Source organism: Microtus pennsylvanicus, chromosome 11 (assembly GCF_037038515.1).
Source record: "Microtus pennsylvanicus isolate mMicPen1 chromosome 11, mMicPen1.hap1, whole genome shotgun sequence".
Taxonomy (NCBI): domain Eukaryota; kingdom Metazoa; phylum Chordata; class Mammalia; order Rodentia; family Cricetidae; genus Microtus; species Microtus pennsylvanicus.
This window is the reverse complement of record NC_134589.1, coordinates 8003409-8028796: the sequence shown is the minus strand read 5'-3', so window position 1 is coordinate 8028796 and position 25388 is coordinate 8003409. Positions and strand designations below refer to the sequence as shown.

At 52.5% G+C, this 25388-nt stretch overlaps 1 protein-coding gene across 1 annotated transcript in view; it reads left to right on the top strand.

Annotated features, from left to right (window-relative positions):
• Positions 1-6045: 6045 nt before the first annotated feature.
• The window catches only part of Sdk2 (sidekick cell adhesion molecule 2), a 280717-nt gene continuing 261374 nt past the window's right edge, over positions 6046-25388 (top strand). Inside the window, exon 1 of the mRNA XM_075990014.1 lies at positions 6046-6498. Within this exon, the coding sequence (XP_075846129.1) occupies positions 6426-6498 (73 nt within the window). The 5' untranslated portion in view covers positions 6046-6425. The remainder of the gene's footprint in view (positions 6499-25388) is intronic.

The following is a 25388-nucleotide window of genomic DNA, read 5'->3' as shown; positions in this document are numbered from 1 at the left end:
AGGAACAGTCCAAGATACAAAAGATACCTATCTTTTCTCATGCACACTCTTTCTGTCCAGGACTTGCCTACATTTTCCAGTTTCATTGTTTAAAAACCCTGTCTCCTGCAGTCTCGTAACCTCTATATTCTCTGGCTTGCATCTGGCTCCCAATCAACACTCTTGGAGAACCTTCTCAGTCTCTCCAAGTCTCTGGCTCTCTTTTCCTGGAGAATGGGTGGGCACTGGCAGGAAAGAGGAGAGATCTGCTGTAGTGCCTGCATTCTGGGATGGTAGGCGAGCTGAGAAGTAAGCTAGAGACTTAAGAACACATGCACACACAAACAGAGACACAAGGACACAGGTCATCCTTGATACAAGAATGCCAAGAACGCCTACTTTATTGTGCTCAGGGGCAGCTTATATAGGGCTCTGGCCACACCCCAGTTCTTGCGATCTTTTAGCTGGAGGCTGCTCAGAGCAGAGGAAAACAAATTGTTTATAAGAAATTCAGGGTCTGGTGGTCTGCAGTCCCCAACAATCTGCCCCCAGCAGATCCATCCCAGGGCTCAGAAGCCAGGAGCCCAAGCTGTGTGGGTTTGGGCCTTGGCACAGACAGGCTAAAGGTACTGGTTGTCTCAAAACCAGACAGGGGTGAGCATCACCCCTTCTTAGGCCCTTTTTTCCTAAGGGAAGGAAAGAAAATTTTAATGAGTAGTTGAGAGGGCCTGTGTGAGTTTGCACAAAATCCACAAACCAAAGTGGTCAGCATGATAGCGGAAGGCCTTCAGGAGGTGGCTGGATTTAGGTGAAGTCGTGGAGTCAGGAGCAGGAGATGATGGACCTGTTCCTTCCCTCCCTTTCTAACGCTTTCCTTCTTCTTTGTTCCTTCCTTTCTGTGGAAGCAGGGTCTCCTGTATACCAGACTAGTCTCAAACTTGTTATGCATCCAAGAATGACTTTGAACTCTTCATTCTCCTACCTCCGTCCTTTCCTGAGTACTGGAATACAGGTGTACCGCCATGTCCAGTTTATACGGTGCTGGAAACTGAACCCAGGATTTCATGCTTGCTAGGCGAGCATTCTACAACCAAGCTAAGATAAGGAAGAGTGGGGGTGATGGCTCACGCCTGTAATGCCAGCAATGGAGAGAGAGACAGTTCTGAAGTCAAGTGGGGCTGCACAGCAAAACCCTGTCTCAGAAGAGAGGAGACCATGGGTTGTCCATGCCAAGAAGAGTCTCACTAGAAACCAAATCAGCTGGGACCTTGATCTTGAACTTCGTGGCCCCCAGAACTGTCAGAAATAAGTATCTGCTGTTAGAGCCACCCTGCCTGTTGACTCATCGTGGTTGCCAGGGTGGCCAAGACAAGGATCCAGAACCTTCCTCTTTCTATAGGCTATTGATAAAAACACGCCTTCTTCCTTTCTCTACTTTCCAACAGAGACCAACATGGAAGAGACTACTACACATAATTCCCTAGAAGCCTTATCTTAGGGCTTGGGTGGGAAATGGCAACACCTCTGCCATGCACATGCACTTGGTCCCCAGATGGTGGCGCTGTGGGAGAGGTTGTAAAACCTAAGCATCTGTAGTGTCTTGCTGGGGGTAGGGGTCAGGACAAGGGCAGGGATGGGCTTGAAGGTGATATCCTAGGAGCTCTGTCTCTGCTTGCGGATCCACCAAGATGTGAGCAAGACATACCACAAGCTCCCATCGCCACAGAGGAAGTTCTCTCAGCCGCCATCCCATCTCTGCTGTGATGGATGGTTCTCCCTGATGCTATGAGCTAAAATAAGTCTCTCCCTTCTTAAGCGGCTCCTGGCAAGTGTTTTGTCACAGTGATGAGAAAATTTACTAATATGCTTATATTTCAAGGCAAGCCGTTCTCTCCATTCCTTTGGGTGGGGAAACAATGCCTATCTGCAGCACCCTGAGCTCTGATGGAGAGAGAACTATATACCTGGAAGGGGATGCTGAAACTTGTGTTGGGAAGGATACAGAGAATCTGTAATTTTGCTCTGAAAATCCATAGCTCGGGGACCACTTCAGCCGTGACTCTTCTCTGTTCTCCTTCATTTCTCTCCTGAATTGTGTGGTGTCCGGTTCTTTGGCTGACTGTTTCAGCTTTCTCGACTTCAGCTAAGCAACCATGGGAGCGGGTGTCACCAGCTATGGGTGGAACCGTGCAACCTGAGCAGCGTCCACCCAAGGTGACAGTGGAAGCTTCTGGCTGTGCCTCCAGAGTGTCCCCACTGGTCCCTGACACCACTCAGTGCTGGTGGAGCACACAGCCTGATCCTGTAATTGAACACTCTGTTCTAGCTCTGGTTACGCTAGAGATTGAAAGAGAAAAAAGAAATTACACAGTAACAACATCAAAAAGCTGACTCTGCCTGACCCGTCCCGAGCTCTGTGCCTGTGGAAGGGGACAGGGGCTGGGTTTGGTGTCCAAGGCTCGTGTTAAAGAAGTAGCTGCCCCCACTTCCTGCCCCAGCTACCATCTTCCTCTTGGACACAGTGAAATGACCCTCCTCTTCTATAAAGTCTCCCCAGCAAATAACACCCTCTCACTAACCATGTATGGTGGAGAGGTAGTCCTGTGGTCCATGGATGTTTTCCTAAGAGAAAGCACACACATGGAGAGGTGCACGTGTTACACTAGTGTGGAGGTCAGAGGCAGCTGCAGCTGTCAACCCTCGGGTGCTGTCCAGCTTTTTTTTTTTTTAAAGATAAGCTCACCAGGGATCCACCTGTCTTCATCTCTCTAGCACATGAACGCCTCCTGCCTGGGCTTTTTGTGAGGCAGGATTTTGGGGAGGATATTGAACTCAGGATTTCGTGTTTAACAAGCAAATTTTCTACCCACTGAGCAATCCTTCCTATCACCAGGGGCACTAAGAACGAGGGTATGAGCCTGGCAGTGGTGATGCATGCATTTCATCCCAGCATGCAGGAGGCAGAGGCAGGTGGATCTCTGAGTTTGAGACCAGCCTGGTCTACAAGAGCCTAGTTCCAGGACAGGCTCTAAAGCTACAGCAAAACACTGTCTCGAAAAACCAAAACCAACCAACCAAACAAACACAAAAACAACACCAATCAAAGAGGGCATGGGGTCTGCAAGTGACTTTCTCAGAAACAAGCTCCTGACAAAGGGACAGGTTTCCCACACCAAAACTGATAAGAAGAAAACTACATCTCTGAGTTTGCCTAGCCTGAGGCCCCCAAATGCCAGAAACCTCTCTATTCCGGATGGATGGAGGCAGATTGACTGAGAGCTTCAGGAGAGGACCTCTCCTTAACCACTCAGGCATGAAGACTGTCTACAAAGACCAAAGAACACCCTCCCTCTCCTCACCCTAGCATGGGGATAAAGCTTCTAGGTTTGCCGGAAACACCTGGTTATACAAAAAGGCCCGCTCTTAGGAAAAGCACAAAAGCTGTTTGGGGCCGGAGCACCAGTCAGCTCAGGCGTTTGCAGCTACGAGTCTGGGCTCTGGACACAAATGGAGGAATCCACCAAGGTTTCAGACATTGCTACCCACACGAACTCCAGCCCAAGGGCACAGACAGCCTGCCTCTCAGCTGCTCTCTTGCTGGTTTAGAGCAGTTGCTGCAAAACTGACTCTCAGGCCCCCTCTGTGAGCAAGCTGTGTAACAACACCCCGAAGCTCAGCTGTTCCTGATGGGCAGGGCAGGGCCTGAGCTCTCAACTGTGCAGTTCAGAGTCTGGGGGATGGGGTGGGCAGGATCTGGGCTTCTGCGCGAGGGGAGGGGCCTGGCCATGGGGGGGGGACCTGACACGTCTAGGTTGCCTGGTCCCAAAGCTACTCTTCAAAACTCAGCCAGACAGCAAGCAAGCCTTGGGCCTGGACTGAGCACAGCCAGCCAGGGAGAAAGAGGCAAACCTACTGTTTGAAGTGGACAAATGAAAAGCAGAAGAAAGGCGGGCTAGTTTTTCATCCGGTTGCACTAAATGCTCGCAGCTGTTCCAAGGCAGGTGAGGAGAGAACGGAAGAGCACAGAGCATTGACGGTGTCCCTTTCCACAGCAATGACAGGAGGCGCACTGGGATGGAAGAGAGGATAAGGCAGAGCCCTCAAAGTCAGCCAGATGACTGAAGAGCAAAGGCCAAAAAAGGAAGACACGGGGGATGTAGTTCAGAAGAGGGGGCACCCGGCAGGAGGGATGAAGGAGAAAGCTGCAAAGGTGAAGGGTCTCCCTCCTTCCTTTTCCAGCCGAAACACCAACTTTGCCCGGCTGACTTCTTCCAGCAGGCTCAGTGCCAGGGACTACAGTCTTTTAGGGAATCCACGGAAATGTTTTAATTTCTTTTAAAATCAGGGGAAAAATTAAATGAACTTTTAAATGAAAGAAAATGTTTTAATATGTAGTAATATATTTGTTTTTATGCCAACACGGCCGAAAATATTACTTTTAATATTTTTAATGGAGGGAAGAGCCCACGGAGGTAGAGGCGCCTGTTGCCTGTTGAGTGCAACGGTTAAAGGGGTCTTAACAGCTTCCCACGCCGGAAGGTACATTCTGCTGGGTTCCCTGGGCCACAAGGGAGGACCCCTCTGGCTCTCTCCATTGTGTCTCTGCTGCTAATGTCTCTTTAAAAGGGGAGCTCAGAAGGCTAAAGAAGAAACAAAGAGTGCACGAGTTTGGCATCAACTTCACTTTCTCAGCCTTCTGAGTCCCAGGCTTCTCCTTTATCTTGCTCTCCTCCCTGAGCGGTTCCAGACTTTTAGAGTCTGACCTGGGAAAGAAAAACTGGAAACAACCAGCCCACCGACACACATCCTTCACACACACACACACACACACACACACACACACACACACACACACACACACACACACACACACCACACTTCCCAAACTTGTCCTCCCCTCAAGTCCAGAGCGGTGTTGGGGACCCAGGCCTATGGGAGGTCTGGATGAGTCCTTCGAGGGAGGAAGGGAGGGAGGGAGGGAGGGAGGGAGGGCTGAACCTGGAAGAAAAGGCCTGAGAGAGAGCGGCACACTCGACCGCACTACTACTGCCCTCCGGTGGGTCCCGGAGACGCCAGGAACCAGCGGCCGCGCACGAGGATTGGGTTTCTGCGGGGCTCGCTCCCGGGCCTGGCTCCGAGCCGCCGCCGCCGCCGCCCCCTCCCTCCGTGCAGGCTGCGCTCCAGTCGCGGCCACGGGGTAGCGCTCGGCCCCCCTCTCCGCGTCTCCGCCTCCGCCGCGCTCGTCCCCGGCTCCAGCTGCCCCCGCAGCTCCGGCTCGGCGCAGGCAGACTCTCAGGCTCGGCAGCAGAGCGGCTCTTAGGACGCTGAGCCCGGGCAGCCCAGGGATCCGGGCTCCGTGAGCCAGCGGCTCCAGAGGTGGGCGAGCGGCAGGCGCGGCCGAGGCGGCGGAGCGGCCGGGCCGTGTAGACCCGGGGTCCCCGCGCTGGGCGAAAACGCCGGGCGGCCGAGGCGGCGCCGAAACCCCGGAACCTGGAGCTGCCGGCCGAGCTCTTCCCGTGCGGCACGCGCGGAGCTCCAGTCGGAGCACGGCGGAGAGCAGGACCCGGTAGTCTCCTCCACCGGATCGCCCGCAAGAGGCTCCGCGCCCCGGGCGCTGGCTAGAACCCGGGCCGCCCAGCCGGGTACCCGAGCCGGGCATTCATCGCTGCCCGCAGCTGGCGCAGACATGGGCGCACGGGGCTGCGCGTCGGGCCGCAGGTCCCGCAAAGTTTGCTAGCCGGAGGGGCGCAGAGCTGAGTGTGAGCTCGGTACCGAAGCCCCCGGGAGGATACCCTGAAGTCTCCTAATTGGGCGCGAGAACCGCGGAGCTGAGAAGGGTGGCTCGGCCCTGCCAGGTGCCGCCTGCAAAGTTAGAAGAGAAGAAAACTTCGGTTCCAGCGAGACTCGGACCGTTATGCTAACCGCACCCCCTGAAACCTGTGCCCCCTTTGAAAGACACCCGGCACCCGTGCCTGCAGCTGTGCTCTGCTTGCATCCAGTCCCGGGGGCCGGGCGCCTGGAACCACGGTGACTACGTCGACCCGGGAGAACCCAACCAGGGGGCGGGGAGGGGCGGGAGGCGGGCAACGTGGCCATCAGGAGGAAGTTTCCTGAAGTTGTCCTCTCATTTGGGAGCCTGGTCAGCAACCAGGCCGGATCGCAGGGGTCGCTCTGCCTGCGAGAAGTAGTCAGAGTCGGGTGCTAAGGGATATAGGAACCCCGAGTTTGAAAGGAGACTTGGTCTCTTTCTGCTCTCCCCACGCCTTGCGGAGCAGCCAGCGCAGAAAGAGGAAAAAGCATTTGGGGTCGCCGACGCGGCCCCTTCGGGCATAGCGTCCCGGACTCGGCCACACAGTCTCCCGGGACCAAGGCGCGGGGTACCGGGACCCCACAGGATTATAAAGCAAGTCGCGAAGAGGGTGCACCTTAGAGGACCCCTCTGCAGGATGACCAGCATGTGGAGGCTGCCGATCTGGACTCTACTGGCCCTGCATAGGATCCATTCGGCCGGAGCCCAAGGTACAGTATGGGCGACTCCACGTGGGACTGGGGAAGGGGTTGGGGTGGGCGGGAAAGGGGTACCCCCTAAGATGCCGCGCTTAACCCAGGCTGAACCATCTCCTGGGAGTCTCACTCAATGCTCTCCCCTTCTTCGACTTTTGGTGCTCTCTTTGGGGTGGGGCAGTGTCCCCTAGACTTCTGGCCTTTCTGGTTGGGGATGATGAGGTCGCCAGGGAGGTGGAGAAGCACCTAAGGTACGGTAGGTGGGCCTTCGTGGGTGCCCTCTAGCTGGGATAGGAGGGGCGCATCATTTCATAACCTGGCTTCACTGAACTCCCTAGGTTCCGGGTCCTGCTTGGCGTCCTAAAGGAAGGGCAAGGCCGTGCCTGGCAAGCACTAGGTGCCCCGGGGGGAGAATATGGGGCAGGCGGAAGGAAGACGCCGTAGTGGGGCTCAGGGTGCCCGCTTGGTTTCCCCTCAAGAACAGTCACTCTGCTTGGCCACGTACAGGAACCCGCGCCTGGCTGCCTCACCGGCCACTGGAGCTGGAGCGGGTTGGCGGCACAGGCCTGGAGCGGTGGGGATAACAGCAGATCTAACCCACCCTCCAGACACACCCAGCAGGCAGCCCCAGACTCTGGCTTCCACAGCTAGCTGGGTGTCGGACCACTGCTGCTTTGATCTGTAGCTGCCCAGAACAGCCAGCCAGACGGTGAAGGTCTAGTGGGTGTGGAGTAGGTGTGTTGAAAGGTGTGATGGGGTTGTTTCTCTCCACCTCCTGCAGCGGATGCTCAGCCGTCTCCCCGGTCCTCTGGAGGGTCCCGATAGGTTAGGGCGGCTGCACTGGAGCTTTCTTGCCTTTGGGGTTCGAGGATCCAGGTGGTGGTGGTAGCGGTGACCGAGCGGCGCCTGCTGGGGGCAGAGGGAGAAGGAGTCTAGACTGAATCCCCAGACTCGCGGATTTGGCCTTAGATTTTTGTTGGTTTTCCGGGCTCACAGGAAAGTCAGACCTACCCTAGAACCAGGTTGGAGGGACTGGGTTGGAGGCGCCGCCCCCCCCCGCCCCCGCTCCTCCCCACACAGAGCCTTTCTCCACCTCTGGGGTCCCAGAACCTCGGATATAAGGAAAGAAGGGAATCCACTGTGTCCCAAGTCAACCAATCCTCAGAGCCAAGATCGGAGATAAAAATTATCGGTTGTCGCTCACAGGGTTTAGGGGAAGACTTTACACGGTAATTTAAGTAAAAGCACTTGGAAATTTTCTAATGAGCTCCATAAATGTAAGGCAATAAAAGTTATTATTTTTATAGTCACCGTAAAACCTTCCAGTAGGCAGGGATCTCGGAGGTCATCGCATTCTAGTAGCCATTAAACAGATGGGGAAACTGAGGCCCACTGCAATGAACTGACTTGCCCAAGATTATACTGATATTTCGGGTGGGAGTCCTGAGCCCCTCTCTCTGCTACCAGGACCCTCTGTAGCTGGCACCTCTTGTCTGGAGTGAGATTTTGTGGAGCCTCAGGGCAGTGACCCTGACAGAATAGGAATGGGTTGTCTTCCTCTCTGTGTACTGGTGAATTTGTTTTGAGGTGGCCATAGAAAGGTTTCCAAGGGGTAACAACTTGGTGGAACCTTCTTAGCCCCACTTCTATGCAGACTCCAATAGCTGTGTAACTCGACTTGGGAGGGGCAGGCAACTCACCAGGTCCCCCCCCCTCATCCAGGAACAAGCCCCTATGGAGTCTCCAGAGCACCGTCTTTCAGAGCCGTTATGTCCCACCCACTTCCAGGATGCCAGTGTCTACTGAAGTTACCACCTCCCATCCCTGTGCTTCTCCTGGAAGAGCTCAGTCCTCCTGACGGGATAAGAGAAGCCCTTTCCTGACTGTTTCTCTGTCTCTCAAACTTCTGGTTGCTGTTTTCTCTTAATGGGGGGCTCCCCAGGCCCCTTCTGCTCTGATTATGTTCTCTGGCTCTAAGGATGTTTGTCTTCCAGCACTGCCGACCACCTTCCATTTGTCTCCCTGCAGAGAATTATGGGAAGACAGTCTCCGGACTCCACCTTGGAGACAATGTTGGGTTTGCTGTCTGAGGGTTGATGTTAGGGCATAGGGTCATGTTTTAAAATCTGCTTTGGGGTTTGAGGCCGTACCATTAACCCTTTGAGGGTAGTTAAAACCACCAATACTACCTCTGAGTCCAAGGGGTCCATTCTGCAGAGGTGACACACATGGGCACCGAGCAGCTGCTCCTCCTGTGAGATAAGTGCCCAGCAGTCACTACTATGAATACTATGAAGGATTTTTTCCTAGTTCTCTTTCCAGGGGCTGGGCTAAAGCTACATTCCCTGGTTGTACTGAAAAACTATCATTTGGCCATTTCTTCCCAAATCGATCTTACATGATCCCTGCTCTTTTCCCAGACAAAATGCAACGGTGGCACAGAAAGAGCATTTGCTCCCAAACTAGGAAGAAAGGGTTCGTGGTCTGGTCAAGGCAGCTGCAGAGACATGGCTGCAAGACTCTTAGCCATGGGAACACTATCTCTCTCTTGGAAGACTTGGTATAGTTAGAGGGATTCCAAGGAGAGGCCCCGGCAAGTGATTCCCACGCAGGAGCTGCAAACTTCCTTCTGTGACCACCTTGGTGTTCCCTGGAGTGGTCCTCAATGCTCTGAGTTCCCAGGAGCTAGTCGCATGTAGATTCCACCATTGCTTAGGGGCTGGGGTTGGAAGGCCCTGGTGAACTTAACAGCCTGAGTGCTTTAACGACTCTTCATATGCTCGTGGGCTTGACCTTTGCTAGAAAGCATCTCCTTGCCCAAGCAGCAGGGCAGAGGGCAGGAGCTGCCGAACCAACTGGCCATTCTAGGAGGTTATTTTTCAAGAAAATTGCACCTGGTGGGTGGGTGGGGGGCAAGAGGGCACTGCAGCTGGGTTAACCAGACAGTGGGGAAACCCTGACAGAGGCCTGGAAATGCCAATCCTGAAGCTCCTGGACGGCCCCAAAGGGAGCAAGTTTAGTGCTGGGAGCTAATCACGATAAAAGCCAAACAGCACACGGGGGAATGGGATGAAAGTTTAATTACATGGTGTGGCTAAGCTGTAATTATTAATTACTGACAGCAAAAAATAACTTATTGATCAGGGCCTCTTGCTAATTACCAGGAGGCCCTGGTGTCATGCTTGCCTGGGGCTCAGCTGTCAAAAGCTCGACACGAGCCTGAGCCTGGGTGGGGAACGGTCCTGCTTCTCCCTGTCCCCTGCTCTTCTGCCCCTGTCTCTCTCACCCTGGGTACCCCTTGACATCAGCTGGGGAGTCTGGAACATTGTTGGTACGGTGAGGTGAGTGATGGAGTTTGGTCCTTGCTTGCGCTGTCTGCAGAAGTTCCCCTTTGTGGGGTGGGGTCACCTGCAACCCCAGAGCCAGAGGCCAAACCATGCGGGCAGCCTGCACCTGCTGAGGAAACTCTCATGCACGGTTTGGCAAATGCTTATCGACCATCTCTCCCCCGCGTCCTCTCCTGGAAGGCTGGAGTAGGGGCCGGGAACCTCATTCCATCAGGGAAAGGGGGCTGGGAAGGAGGCCAAATCCTTTACAGCAGACCTGTGTTAAAGTCGGACCTCGGCTTTAAGATGGCGCGTTAAACTGCATATTGGAATATATTTGACCTTGATTCCTAGGACACAGTCAGCTGTAAGCTAAAGGAGAGGGAGAATGGGCTTGTTTCTTGTCCTAGGGGTTGAAAGAATACCTGGGGAGGATCCGAAGCTGCCCAGCTTTCATACTCTTGGCGATGGAGGGCTCACTACCTTATACCAGCTGTATATATGTATTAGACATTGCCTCATGTTGAGAAAGAAATTGGCTTGTAAGTTGTTGGCTATTCTAGAATTTAATGGGTTCCCTGCTTGGCAGGAAGCCCTTTTCCTGACTCCTGGTTCTTGGGGAGTAGGGGACCAGAGTTGGAATTGACATTGGGTCTCTGAGCAGCTGGGGGTTACCTACTTTATCTCCCCCATCCTCAGAGCGGTGCTGCAAAGGCCCCTGGAGCTCCCTAAGTGGTAAGAATTAGTCATTGTAATTTGGGGCCTTGGGATGCCAATAGCAACAAATGGGCCAGCAGCAGAGCCGTCTACTGCTTGTAATGGAAAGGAAAACAAGCCAGTTGCCGAGACAGCCCTGGTTACGTACAACTTACCAGTCCCGGCTACCCATATGCTGGGGAGAGGCAGAGCCAGGGAGCCTTACTGGATGAAGGAGTATTAGGACTTCCCAAGACCCCACCCCAGACAGGAATGAGAAAACGGGCACTTCTCTGGGCACACTCAGGGAAGGGAGTGTGAACCAGGCTATGACTGAGGGGGAGCCTGGCAAAGCCCTCCTGACGCAGGGGAGTTCTGGGCTTGGGTCTGCCCCTTTCAGTGACTACTTCGGTCCCCACGCAATACTGAACTGAACCTGCTTCCTCATGTCTGAGGTGAGGGGATGAAGTACAGCCTCTAGCTCCCTGTGGTGGTTTTGGGTGGTGAAGTAAGAGTATGCAATTAACTTTGTAGGTACTCTCGATAAACCAAAGGCTTCGCATGTCTGGTCACATGGCTACAAGAACGGCTGAGTCCCTCCTCTGCTCCCTCCCCACGTCATCTCCATGCATCCAGTTGTATGGAGCTGTGTAGACCCACGTGTTCTTGGAGCTCTCTGTAAGCCGACCTCTAGCATTGGCATGATCACTTACTGACTTCTAGTTTCCTCAGGACCCATCTGATGCCCCTTCCCCATCTCTGAACACCTATACTGTGCTGTCTCAGAGCAGGCAGTGCTGTCTCTGCCCTTCCTTCTGCACATCATTGGCCTCCCAGTGCCTTGATATAATCCTTAATCTTTCATCTATCAATTTCTCTCTTGCATTCACTTCTGAGTTCCCAGTCTCAATGGCAGTGCCTGATACACAGGGACTCAACAAATACATATGAATGAATGAAGGAAGGAAGGAAGGAAGGAAGGAAGGAAGGAAGGAAGGAAGGAAGGAAGGAAGGATGCTCTTTCCACCTGGCCCTGCCTACTTTTCCAGCTTCCAGTTTTGTAGGGATGCGTGGCTTCTAATGTGTCTGTGATCTCCTTTGTCCTGTGGAAACCTCCTCATGCCAAGCAGCAGAACACTCCAGACTAAGAGCCTGACCCCAACAGTTGGAGCCTCTAATGATGGCACCACCATGCTGCCACCTAGGGAGGATCCTGCTCAGACATTCTGGCCTCCCAGCCATTTTTGATTCTGGGTCTGCCAGAGATGCTAGCCTTGGGGCCGCTACTGAGTCCCTGCAAGCTGCCCTCTACCCTCATGGAGTACAGGAGCAGAGGGGAGGGGTGAAAAGTTTGGGGTGATGCCAACCTGTCCATAGATGTACTGTGTAATACACAGGATCTTGTAGAGGAGAGGAGCCAGGACACATCGTGCCAGCATCCAAAGACATCAGTCCCTCTCTTGACAGCCATTGGTCACCTCTGACTATGGTCCCACCCAATACCAAGGGTGAAAAGTAGAGAAACTCAGCAAAGCTGACTGCCCAGGTAAGACATCTGGCCGAGACATCAAACCATCATAACCTCGGGATTCTGTGATCCTAATGTGTGTCTCCTTGCCATCGCCCAGGCTGCCCCTTGGCATCTTCTACCATCTTCTCAGTGAGACTTTGCCCGATGGCCTGGGAGCTGCTCAGCTGTGCTGTTGGGAGACAGGATTAGTCTAAGGGAGGCATCAGAGCTTAAAACAACTTTGGGTTTCCTTCTCTTCCTCCTCTTCTTCCTCCTCTTCTTTCTCCTCATCCCCCTCCTTCCCTCTTCTCCTCCTCACCCCTCTCCTTTCCCTCTTCCTCTTGGTTTTGGCCTCCACCCCTGTTGTATTCTCACAAGACTTGAGCTTCGTAGAATTCAGGATGCTGTCCCTCCTCCTTCTTGCCATCTCCTGCCTGGGGCATCCCAGAGCTGTTGGAGAGGCCTTTCTCAGGTCTCTTGAGATTCTTATGACTGGCTTGCCAGTGACCAAGCCCCACAGAAATCTCCCAAATGGAACAGGGTTCTGGATGGTGGAGGAATGAGGTAAAAAAGACAATTAAAGTTTAATGCCAACTAGGAAGCGATTAGTGGCCCAAAGGGGCCATGAAATTTTGATGTCGTGATCATCCAGGGAGAAGGAAATATTACTGGCGTGCAGCTCACACAGGGAACTGAGCTGCTGTGGTGGACATGGAAATTCTTGAGGGGCTGCTGGAACCAGGACCCTGGGAACCCCTCTGGGTAACCCTGGAGATGCAGATCAGGGAGGCCGTCAATATGTGATTTAGAATCCAGGTGACAGAAGGAATATGGCCCAGCACCCGAATGCTTGGATTGACACTGCATAACATAAGCTCATGTTATGAGTTAAGCCAGATTCCCCATGTCTTTGTAAACTGTAGCCACCAATGCTGCATGAAACATCAGAGGCTCAGCCAGGGCAGCACAGATAGGCGGCCTCAATCATGGGTGGACCCCTGGGTTCCTACTTACCATTTACTGCCTGGGTCACCTTGGATGACTCACAGAGACTGTAGGTGCCTCAATTTCTTTATTCATAAAGTGGGAATCACAGTTCTGTCTGCCTCATTGACTGTGACAGGGTTAATGAGATCGGCTAAGCTCCTAGGACACTAGTCAGTATAAAGTCAGCTCTAAATAAGTGTTGTTATGACATTATCCCTTCTTGGTAGAAGAGAAACGACATAAACTTTGGGCCTGGGAGTAAGCAGGTGCCCTGGCCTGAAAGACTTCTGTTTCTTCTGTCCTTTACAAGCTTCCAGCGGCATCTGAATTCTGCATGGGGTGTTTATTAGGTAAAGACACTCACTGTCTCTAGCTGCAAATGCAAACATGCTTCCCCCGAAAGCAGACACAGTCAGTTGTCCTCAGCTGTGCAAACTTCAGGGTGCGTGTTTTTACTAGATCCTTTCATAAAATGTCAAGTTGATATGGGTAGCTCTTTAGTTCAACCTGTGAAGCAGGGTGACAAAAAAAAAAGACGTTAATAACATTAGCATCCAATTCAGAAGCATACAGTAACCTGCCAAGACCTCTTGATCTGGGAGAAAGAGATGATGACATGGGCATGCCCTGGGTTTGATCCCCAGCACTGCTGGAAAACAGGCACACAGACAGACAGACAGACAGACAGACAGACACACACACACACACACACACACACACACACACACATGGAAAGGGAGGGGGAGGGGAGAAAGAGAGAGAGATGAGGGAGAATGAGGGGAGGGAATGAGAAGAGAATGAAAGACTATGAATGTAGGTCAGCTGCCTCCCAGGGCACTGCTTTTGATCTGGGCAAGATGGCACCCTCAGGCACTCCCCGCCACACTGCTTTGGACCCACAGGTCCAGGGGATTTGCAAACAGTCTCCTGTGAGGCTTTCCCCCAGATTTTCAGGCACAGGAGCTGGGCAAGGGGTGCCTCCTAAGTTGGCCTGCACTCAAAGGAAAGCCCAAGCTTCCCTCAGTTCTCCACGTGCCCACCCACATCGTCTTAGCCATTGGTTCTGAGAGCAGAGACCCCAGGCTGGTGTCACCGTCCACCACCACCTTCCCCGTGCCTGTATGCAGGCTCTAATCCAAGTTTAGGCTGCCCTCTCTGCCAAGGGACCTGTGAACACACATCTTTTCCGCTAACCCAGATCCCATTTGTCCCCCAAAGTCTCATGGGAAAGCATGATTGATTTTGTAGCACAGGCCTCAAAATTCCCACTCTCAAGACTCCCCCAGGCTCAGTGTCCCATCCCCTCAAGGTGCCCTCAAACTGGATTCCCATCATTTCTGGATGCCTGAAGGCTGGGAGCCCTGAGAGGACAGGGTCCGCTCTCCCTTCAGGATATCTACTGGCTGGATGATCTGCCCTCTAAGGACACCCAGGCATTGGTACCTCACCCTCTCTGGATGCCCACATACTGGGTGCCCTGTGCAATTGGGGCCCACAAACAAGATATCCCACTCCCTCTGGATGTCTGCAGACTGGTACCCCATCCCCTCAAAATGTTCATGGCCTGGATGCCTCATTCCTTTAGAATGCTCACGGGCAGGATGTCCCATCCTCTTTGGCCTTGTTGTTGCTGACTGATCTTGTAATGTGTGTGAGAGACTAATTTCTTTAATTACAAACTCCTTGAGTCTGGATAATAACGCTTCATCAACAACCATGAAGGTATTAGACATCAATTACTTTTCCCAATTAATAAACTTAACCCTTTAAAGAGGGAGCTGTGAGAGTTTATGAAGCCAGAGAGAAGAGAGCAGATTGATGATCCCAGAGGCCACCACTGTGATTCTCACTGGGTCCTTCTGGGTCGGCCTTTTTGACCCTTGTGGCTAAAGAGTTCACACTGGGAAGGTATAGAAACATCAGTAGCTGTTCCTAAGTCACCCAAGATGGCTGTCATGGTGGAAAATGGTGGACACCACCTAGATGGATCTGGCTGGATGACCCAAATCTACTGCCCACCCACATAACCTTTTCCTTTCTACTATTTTATTTTCCAAATAAATAGAAATTTGCATTCCACTCCATAGCATATCTGAATTCCATTTGCACACACAGAGACTATTTCAAAGCCAGATGATACTGGCTAAGATGTTTAGTGTACCTTCCCCATGGCTTCCTTGGACCTCTGAAGGTACATGGGGAGAAAAAATGAGATGATTTCTTAGGTCATGTCTTCCAGAAAATTCTAAGGTATCTGGCATATGTATTCCAAGCCATTCTCATTTGAACATTTCTGTCACTTTCTAAAGCAATTGAGTCACACAGTTGGATGGGGGCCATGGCAGCCACCTGCCAGGATGGTTCATGATGATGACTTTGAGGACTGCAGCAGGCTGTGCTGTTGTCAGGTGCCCTGCCATTGGGTGTTTCTGGTTCCTTGGCTTTGGCAGGTCAGCTCCAGGCCACTGGGGGCTTGTCTCCTGGCCCCTCCTTTCTCATTTTGATCAAGACTGGACAAACCAATCAGCAGTGTTATTACAGAAGCACTGGAACCAAGCGGTGAGGAAGACTCGCATACTCTCCTTAGGGACAGAGACCTCTAGACATTTTGTGTTGTTTACTTTTTTGTTGCTATAATAAAAAATGAATGAAACTTAAGGAAGGGGTTGTTTGGGCTCCCAGTTGGGGGTACAGACTGTGGCAGTAGAGACCTCATGGTGGCAAGAGCTCAGAGCAACTGGTTACATTGTGTCCATGGTCAGGAATTCTGGTGACTGATTCCTTTTCTATTTGTTTGCTCGGAGACTCCATCCCATGGAATGGTGCCCCCCCCCAACACACACACACACACACACACACACACACACACACGCACGCACACACACATTCAGAGTGGGTCTTCCCTCTCTACTTTCTAGAAACATCATCATGGGAATCTCAGAGGGGTAATTTCTAGATACATCCAAACCCAGGCAAGTTGGTGATGAAAATGAAACTGGATGTCTTCCCGGAGAACTAAGGTGACTGTTGACCTGGGAGCAGCTGACCTATGTGCACTGTCTCTTTCTTCTAAGTCAAGTGACCTTGGCAAGTGACCAACTAAATCTTAACTTCAATGCTCGCAACATTAATATTTCTGGCCAAATTCCTTATTGGTCTAGGTGAAGGGCAAATGGCATGTCTGTGGACATTACTCATGTAAATTTGAGGTTTTATGAAAAGATCCAGTAAAAACAGTTACCCTAAGACCTGGGTAGCTGATAACAGTCCAATACGTAGCTTTCTCCATGGCATGCTTGAATTTATCTTCTAGAAAAGACCATTCCAGCAGGACATAGTCTCTCTCTGGCAGCTTTGGGCACTGAGCTCTGCCTGGACAGCCAGCACTAGCTAAGTGCTTTTAACGTGATTCTGTCATCTGTCTGCTCCTGGTGTGTGTGTGTGTGTGTGTGTGTGTGTGTGTGTGTGTGTGCGCGTGCATGTTTGTACGGGTGCATTGTGTGTGTGTGCATGTTCATATGGGTGTGTTCACATATGTGTATATGTATGTTCCTATGGGTATATGTGTGCACATGCATATGCATGTTTATATGGGTGTGTTTACATACATGTGTGCACGTGTGTTCACATGGGTGTGCATCCATGTGCGCACACGTTCATACGGATACAAGTGTATATGTATGTGCACACATGTTTGTATGGTTCATATGTATGGGCGTGCACGTTCATATAGGCACACATTTATTTGCAAGCATGTTAATGTGGGTGCATGTATAAATATGTGTGCGTGCATGTAGAAGCAAGACGACCCCCGTAGGTGATGTTGCTCGGGAGCTGTCAATCTTATTTTCTGAGATGGGGCTGTCACAGGCCTGGGCTCACCCATTCGGCTAGGCTGGCTGACCAGCGAGCCCAGGAGATCCACCTGTCTGCTTCCTGAACATTGGGATTACAAGTGCGTGCCACTGTGCCCAGCTTTTTCATATGGGTTTCTAGGGATTTAACGCAGGTCCTCATACTGGCAAGACATGTACTTTACTGACTGAGCTGTCTTCCCAGCCCAATCTCCTCCTGACTTCTCTAGACATTTTGTGCTTTGGGAGCCAGACTCCCAAAATGTCAGTCTAGCTTCCCAAGCGTCCCACCTGGCAGCCAGCCTAAACAGCACCATTGTTTGTCCCTCGCTGCCCTGGCACAAGGTCTTGGAAGCCAGAAAAGAGCAAGGCAATGCCCAGGGTTTATGCCTACTGTCCATCATCCCTATGATCGCCTCTCTCTGGGCAGCATAGAGCGCTCCTCAGTACTACGACCCAGGACGTCGCTCTTCAGAGTCTTCTCCCCCTGCCTGGGTGTGGTTCCTACATCTGGGGGTTGGCAGATGGGCAGTCTCAGGCCAGGCTGCCAGGGAGGGCCGGGGGAGTTCCTCATTAGCTCTGCTCCAAGCTCATTATCAGTCCGCGCATCACTGGGTGAGAAATGGCTGTCGTCAGGACAGTAATAAATACACGCCTGTCAGGGTTGATGTGATTGGAGTAATGAAGAGAGAGAAGCCACTGAGAGAAGGATGCTGCTGGCTAGGGCTTCAGGTGGCATAGAACTCTGTCCACCACCCATCCCCCCACACCTAAGAAGCAGAGGACTGGTGCAGGGGAAAGGGGGAGCAGCAGAATGGAGGCACTGGCATAGAATGTCTTTCTCCTACAACTGTGTTAAATGGAGAGCCTAGAAAGTTCTGGAAGCTGTCAGGCAAAAGGGACATGTTACAACACCAGGAAGAGAGCAACAGGGTGCCAAGGCCCCTACCCTCAGCCTTGGCGTGAGCAGAGGCAAACAGGACCAGTCTTTGGATAGTAGTACATTTGATGGCTCCTCATCCTCCCTCTCTAGCCCTGGTTCTAGAAGAGCCTGCGGGGAGGCGTGGGGGGAACACAAGGCCTATTATACACACCACCCGGCCTGCCACCTCGCCTGCAATGTTACAGTGCATTGTGTCTCCAGGAACTTGGAATGCCCAGCCCTGAGTGTGGGGAGCAGGCTTCCAGATCAGCTTCTCTCCCTCTCTTCTGGGGAAGAACCTGGGGGCACTTGGCCGAGTCCAGACAGGACCAGGCTGGCCCTCCAAGACTCCGATGGATAGGGAGAGGGGAGGGAGCACAGACTTGTGATGCCAGGCCCTGGGGCTCCTGGAAGAAACTGGAACAGGCAGGATGGGGGGGCGGGATGAAGCTGTGTCATTCTCTGCAGCCCCAGGAACCACCTGTCTGGTATGGAGTGAGGGTGGCCAGGAATGGCGGATCCCTCGGAGGGCTTATTCAGACCCCCAGGCCCTCTCCCCAGAGCTTTGAAACCAGCAGGCCCAAGGTGAGGCCTAGAACTCAGCTTTTCTAACAAGTTCTCAGCTGACACTGGTGCTGGTCCAGGGACACACTCTGAGGATACCTAGTGTCAAAGTTTGACCAGAGCAGGGATGTCCTGGCTATGACTGGACCAGGTGTCCTCCATCTAGAGAGACTGTGTCTGCTTCTACTGCAGGGCTGACCTTGCTAATGCCTGGACTCGAAAGCCTGTGGCCTTGGGCTCCAGTAGAGGTGCGGCTAGGCCCTCTCATTTCCTCAGCAAGTTCTTGCTCTTGATGTCTGTCAGTCAGCTTTCCATGGCTGTGACAAAATGCCTGAGCTAATTGGCTTAATAAAGGAAAAGGGTTTACATAGGCTGCAGAGTTTGGAGGTTTAGTGCATGGGTTCTTGGCCATGGTGCTTTGAGTCTGGGGCTGAACAGAACAACCTAATGGTAGCATGAGGCGGAGGAGGAGGTTGCTTACCACTTTGCCTGGGAAGCGATAAAGAGGAAAGGGCTGGTGACCCAGTATTCCAAGGACATACCCCAGACACTTCACTTCCTTCCATTAGGTTCCCCTCATCCTGTGTGTGTGTGTGTGTGTGTGTGTGTGTGTGTGTGTGTGTGTGCAATACTCGTGAGCACACAGGTGTTTTGGAGGGAGTGCACACACGTGGAGATTAGAGAAAAACCTCAACTGTCATTCCTTAGACACCTTGTTTTCCTTGATACAAGGTCTTTCACTGGCCTGGAGTTTGCTAAATAGGCCAAGCTGGCCGGCCAGTGGGCCCCAAGGAAGCTGCTTGTCCTTCTCCCCTGGACTTGCAAGGGCATGCCACCACACCCAGCTTTTTTCAAGCGTGTCTTCTGGGATTTGAACCCAGGTCCTCATGGTAATGGCAAGCACTTTACTTAGCTACCTCCCTAACCCTAGGCATTATCCTAACTCAGTGATTCCACAGGCTGGTGACCAAGCTTTAGCATGTGGGCTCTGGAGAACCTTCTCCAACCCAAGCCAATGTCTTCTGTCGAAATATACACGACAAGAACAGGCCATAGGCCTCTGTCCTGGGAGGTCTGTGACTCTCCTGAGATGATGGAAAATGAAGGCTGTTTGTTCTCCAAGTGTCCTCCAAATGCCTACAGGGTACAGGGTGCAGCATGTGGGCCCCAGTGAAGGCTCAGGCAGGTCCCTGGCATCGAGCTCGCCAGTGGCATTTGGGATGACATTAGAGGCACTCAGTGCAGGTAGAAACCTTGTGATTCTGGGGTGCATAGGGGTAGCCTGACAATGCTGCCCAGAAGTGTCATCAGAGGGAAGGGATGGGAAAGTGAGTCGTGGAGGGCAGGGGCATCCCCCAGTTCTCTGGAACATTGCTGGACTTTTTTTTCGCTCTCTTCTGTTTTCAAGTGGGTACTGTGACCTGAGACCATGCACCTTGTGACCTTTCACTGCTAAGGTGACATTGTTCTTGATCTGAGGGGTCCCTCATTGCTCGCCTCCCTCCAGGCACCCTGATTCTATTTCTTAGAAACCACGCAGCTTTAAGATGGACGTGGCAAATGAAAACCAGGCAAATCATCCCACTGTTGCATGAGGATGGCCCGCTTGTTCGTCCCAGCCGCCCGGCTAGCTTAGCTCCTAAATAACCACACAGAAACTATATTAATTAAACCACTGCTTGGCTCATTAGATCTAACTTCTTATTGGCTAACTCTTACATATTAGTTTAATCCATGTCTATTAATCTGTATATCACCACAAGTTCGTGGCCTACCAGCAAAGTCTCAACACATCTATCTCCAGCGGCGCGCGGATCCTTGGCGGTGTCTCTCTGACTCTGCCTTCTTCCTCTGTCTTCAGTTCTGTCTTCTCTGCCTACCTAAGTTCTGCCCTATCAGCTAGGCCAAGGCAGTTTCTTTATTCATTAACCAATGAAAGCAACACACAAACAGAAGGACCTCCTACACCATCCCACTATATATGCTTGATAAGCAAATGCATATGGGGAGTTGCCGCTTCCTCTCCAGTTGCCTCCTTTGGTCCCAGGTCCCTAGAGCCTCCCTCAAAGGGCAGTGGGTACGCTCAAAGTGTAGCCGAATCGCTAAGACGAAGTTACAAAGGGCCTCCCCAGTTTCTAGAGGAGAGTGTGGAGCAGGAAGAGAAGTGGGGTTCTGGGTTTCCCCCTCTCTTTGCACTATCTGGTTTTCCGATTGCAAAGTCAGCCAGCCGGGCAGGACAAGGGTCCTCTGGTTGTTCTTCTTGACCCATCCTCTATGCAGGATGGACACGTCAGCAGAAGTGGGAAGCCAGAAGACTGCAGGTCAGAGGTCCACTTGTCCTAACAACCTTCTCCGGACTTTAGGAGCCCTGTGATTCTTTAGGGATGCTCCTGTCTCCTCCCAGACCTCCCTGGATCCTCCCTGCTGCTGCCCCAAAAGCTTATCCCCAGGCACATGAAGCTCCAGAGCTGGGTTCAGGGGAACCTGCAGTTCTTTCAAATAATTCGCTTACGTAGTTTCCCAGAACTAAGGTGTAATAAAGAGGCCCCATAGACAGCCTTCGCCACCGTCCCAGGCATCCTTCCGAACGCCTTGTATGACTTCTATGCTGACAGTCTCTCCATGCGAGGAGACACTCCAGATGGATCAAGAAATGGAGGCAGAGAGCCCTAGCGACTTGCCCGATGTCACAAGCCTGAGAGCAGATAGATTCAGGAACCATCCCACGCATTAGGCTCTGAGCCTGTGTTCTCCACCGATGGGTGGCTCAGCAGGCCTGTTGCCTTTCCTGCCTCCCACCCACCTTTAAAGAGGCCCCATTCCCATGACCAACCTGTAACTTGGCCTAGCTTACGAATATGATTTACCCTAACTAAATTAGCCAAGCCTCTGGTTCCCTGTCTGTTAAATGTGGTTTAAAACATATGAGTGAAACCCCTCTTACGCAGAGGCTGTGGGGGAGGAGTGTCTGGTTTAGCCCTGGAGCTGGCCTACCACCATGCCTGGCCTGTTTGGGCGGAGCTGGGATTTCTCTAGAAGCCACTGCTAGGACCTGTTCACCCAACCTTTGTAGCCTGTGTCTATGCCCTTGTGCTGATCTCTCTTGCCCTTTCAATCTGGGGGTCTCCACATGTGTTCGCCAACACATATCACCCTGAAAGTCTGTTTGCAAGGAAAGAGAGACACTGAAACATGCAATCGACAGGTGCCATTATTGCCAACGTGGTCATCATCCCTGGCCCATCTTTGATTCAGGACCATCGGCTGGAAGGCGCACTATGCCATTACATGCCCCTGAGAAAGGAAAGGGGGTGGAGAAGGGGTGCTGTGCAGTCTATAAGGTGCATTCTGCTCTACAGATGTAAAACAATGAAAAGGGAAGTGGCTTATCCAGAGGGTAAGGTGTGCTGGTAGCTCTCCTGTCTACACTGCTCATGCTCCCCAGCTTCCCTCTGAGTCCCTCATGTCCCCATGGTAGCCCATGGATTGGCCTTCGCCACCCTGATGAACAGAGTGGGCCCGTCAGGTTGGTGCAGAAGATTCATTTCTCACTCATACAGCAGCATTGCTGGGCTCCCATTGGAGCCTGTGCCCCCAGCCAGAGCTGAATTCTTGGCTGCAGCTGGGAAGGCAAACACAGAGACAGAGCTACCCAGTCAATCGCCCCTCAACAGAGCCAGGGAGGTGACTCATTTGCTTAAGTGCTGGCCATGTCCTGAGTTCCAGCCCCAGAACCCACATGCAAAGGCTGGGCGTGGTGGAGTGTGCTTGTAACCCCAGTGCCAGGGAGGTAGACACAAGAGGCTCCACTGAGGCCTGCAGGCCAGCCAGCCTGGACCACTTGATCAGTTCCAGACCAAGTGAGAGAGCCTGCCTCAAAAAACAAAGTGACTGGCCACTTAAGGAGCAATTCCTGAGGTTGTCCTTGGACTTCCACACTGATGTATGTATGCATGTGTGTGTGCACACACTCAACATGTGTGCGTGCATACACACACACACACACACACACACAAGCACACATATACAAGAGACCACCAGTGAGCTACACATTACCCCCTCTATTCCCAGTACAGAGATTCTAAACTCTTAGAGTCTAACCATTGACCAGGTGTCCTAGGTAAAACCTCCTACTCTTCCCTAGTGTTTAGACACCCCCTCCCCATGTCCCTGTCCTACTGCTTTCTAGAATGTCCTAGGCCGAGGAAGCCTCTCCCCACCCTGCCCTGCCACAAGTTCACATTCCTTCCTCAGCTGCGCCCAATACCAGCACCTGTTTGCCGGGAACGAGGGCCCCAAGGAGTGAATGCCTGGCATGGTTCCTGATAGGGGTAAGGGAGCACCCCTCCCCCACAGCTGGGACTGCCAGGCCAAGACATAGCCCCTTGGCATGTCCTTTCCCCTTTGGCCAATCCCAAAAGGGAAATGAAGAGCCTGGTGGCTCCCGTCCACCAGGACCCTGGGGACAGGCTGGCCCAGCTGTGCCCATCCACTCTGCCCTTGGGATTTGTTTTAGAAAGGTTTCCTTGGAGAGGCAGGGCCCTGGGACAGCTGCTCCCCTCCCAGCTTCCCACTCAGTCCCCCAGTCTTGACCACCTGGTTAGTCTGTCACTGCAAACCAACCTAGGGGACAAGGAACTCTCTGTCACTTTAGACCTCCTTGCCCCTCCCTGAAGAAGGCCCCCTGCCTTGCTTCTCCTGCCTCTCTGATGGTTTCTTTGGTTTCCTTGGAGCTCCAGGCCTCCAGGCTCTGGTTCTGTGGGTTCACGGGCCTGCAGCAGCCTTATCCACAGACTCCTCTGACTGCCTCAGCGCTATACCGTCACCACAATGTGACGGCTACTTTAGGGGACGGTCTGTCTGCTAACTCGCTGGCAAGGCAGGCTAGCTCCCTTGTCTGCAGGGCCCAGCATAAGATGAAAATGCAGCCTCTTGCTGGAAGATGGTTGTGAATTTTAAAATGGCGTCAGGGAGCATTAAACCAAAAGCCTAGAGGTGACCGCACAAGTCCCCTGCCCAGAAAGTCCTTCTTGTCTATGTAGTTGAAGGTGGTGGAGACCATGGAAATCTCTCTCCAGAGGGCCATTTTATACTCTGAAATTCTGGTTACCAAAGTGCCGGTTTTCTGTTACCCCCTTCCCTGAACCCGCTTCCTCTCCCTGGATGGTGAGGCAAGGGTCTCTCTCATCACAAACCCCAAGGCTAAGTCGAGGGATGGGCTGAAGAATAGTACGCAAGCTTGGAAACCTCCCGTGTTCTCTCCAGTTTCATACAAGATGCCAGGGAATGAGAGCCAGGGGCTGAGACTCCAGTGCCAGCATGCCTGGTCCTGTCCAGTGAATGATGCTTTCTCTGCTTCTGGCTCTTCACTTCACACGAAGCCAGATACAAAAAGCTACAGGCTTCGCAGCCTTCACACACACCAGCAGGAATCCCTGCCCCACTGCTTGCTTACTGTGAGACACTCAGAGAGACACTGCAGCTCACCCCACCTTGGGTACCTCTGCTCTGAAGAGACACAGGTACTCGGGTTAGCCGATTAGGACAGACCCTGGAGTCCATGACTAATAAGAGAAAACGTTGACGTCGGCTCCTGGTTTCAGAAGTTTCTATCCAGGATCCATGGAAACCCCCTGTTGTCTGGGGACCTGTGATGAGGTGATTAGTCATGGCGGGGTAGGGGGAGGTGACAGAACAAAACCACTCACTTCGCAGTTCCATAATTCCCTCCAAAGATGTGCTTTAATGACCCAAAGACTTCCACTCTAGCCCGAGTTCAATCAGAAATAAGCCAAAACACTAGTGGAAGATTATAGACACTTCAATGTTTTGGTGCATGTAGTGGACACTCAGTAATACCCCGTCCTATAAACCGTGCTGCTGTGATGTGGGTTATGCGGGCTGGACCTCCCCCAGGCGATGCTAGGTCCCTGAGCTCTGGCGGTTCCTATCCCGGAGTGACTGAGAGTATGTGCTGAGGCTGGCAGAAGAAGCCGTCAGAGGACAGGGCTGCCCCAGATGCAGAAACTGGGGGCCCCACCCCCTGATGAGCAGCAGCCACTTTGGATTCCCCAGGTGGCAGGTGTGCTTACCCAAGTCCGGGAAGCCCTGGAGCTGGCTGGCTCTGCCGTGGTTATTTTGGGAGCCTAGAGACCTCAAAGTCAAGTGGCCAGCTCCACATGCCTTCCCGGAATATGTGGAAAAGTTGCAATGCGTGTCACATTTAACACTCAGCCGTTTGGAAGCCCAGTTTTCTGTCTCGTGCCTCAGCTGGAGGGAGGGTAGGGTGGGGTGGGGCGGGGAGGCTTACCAGCTGGGCCTGCAGTTCTAGAGCCCAACTCTCCCAGAGGAAAACCTTCCCAGAGGCCTCAGATTTGTTAAGGATTGTTTGCAGGGCTGCTGGGAGGGGCTTCCTTGGTATAAGAAGGACTTGAGGAAGAATCACCCCTTAAATAAACAAACCCTCAAATTCTCTAGGGACCAACAAGGAGAGCGCTTGCAGGAGACATCATTTATTTAAGGGCAACTCCCAACAGTGTGGTGCAGATCCATTAAACAGCCAGCCTGGGCCCACAGGCGGAGGAGGGGAAGCTGCAGAGGAAATTGAGTCTGAGGGCTTCAGGAGAGCTGGCCCTGAGGCAGTCAGGGGCCTAGTATCACTCTGTGGAGAACAGCCAGACCTGACTGCTCCCCCTGCCCCACCTCCACCCCTGCAGAGAAGGGAAGGAAGAGGAGGAGCTGGCAAGGGTGCCATCTTAGTTTCCCAGTTGCTCTCCCTCCCCTTTTCCTCTCGTTCTCTGAGAGCCTGGGCAGAAGGCCTCTTCCGCTACCTGCATGCTGAGCAGGCTTTAGTTTCAAAGCATTGAGAACCACCGAGCTCATGAGTAACGTAAGAAGCCCAAAGGCAGACTGTGTCAATGGCCTTCGGCAAGCCATTTAACCTTCTTGAACCTCAGTTTCCTTACCTGTACCTCACGAGGTAGCAATCACTCTTGAGGTAACGATAAGGACTGAATTATTTTATAAAAGTTCCTGGGAGAGGTACT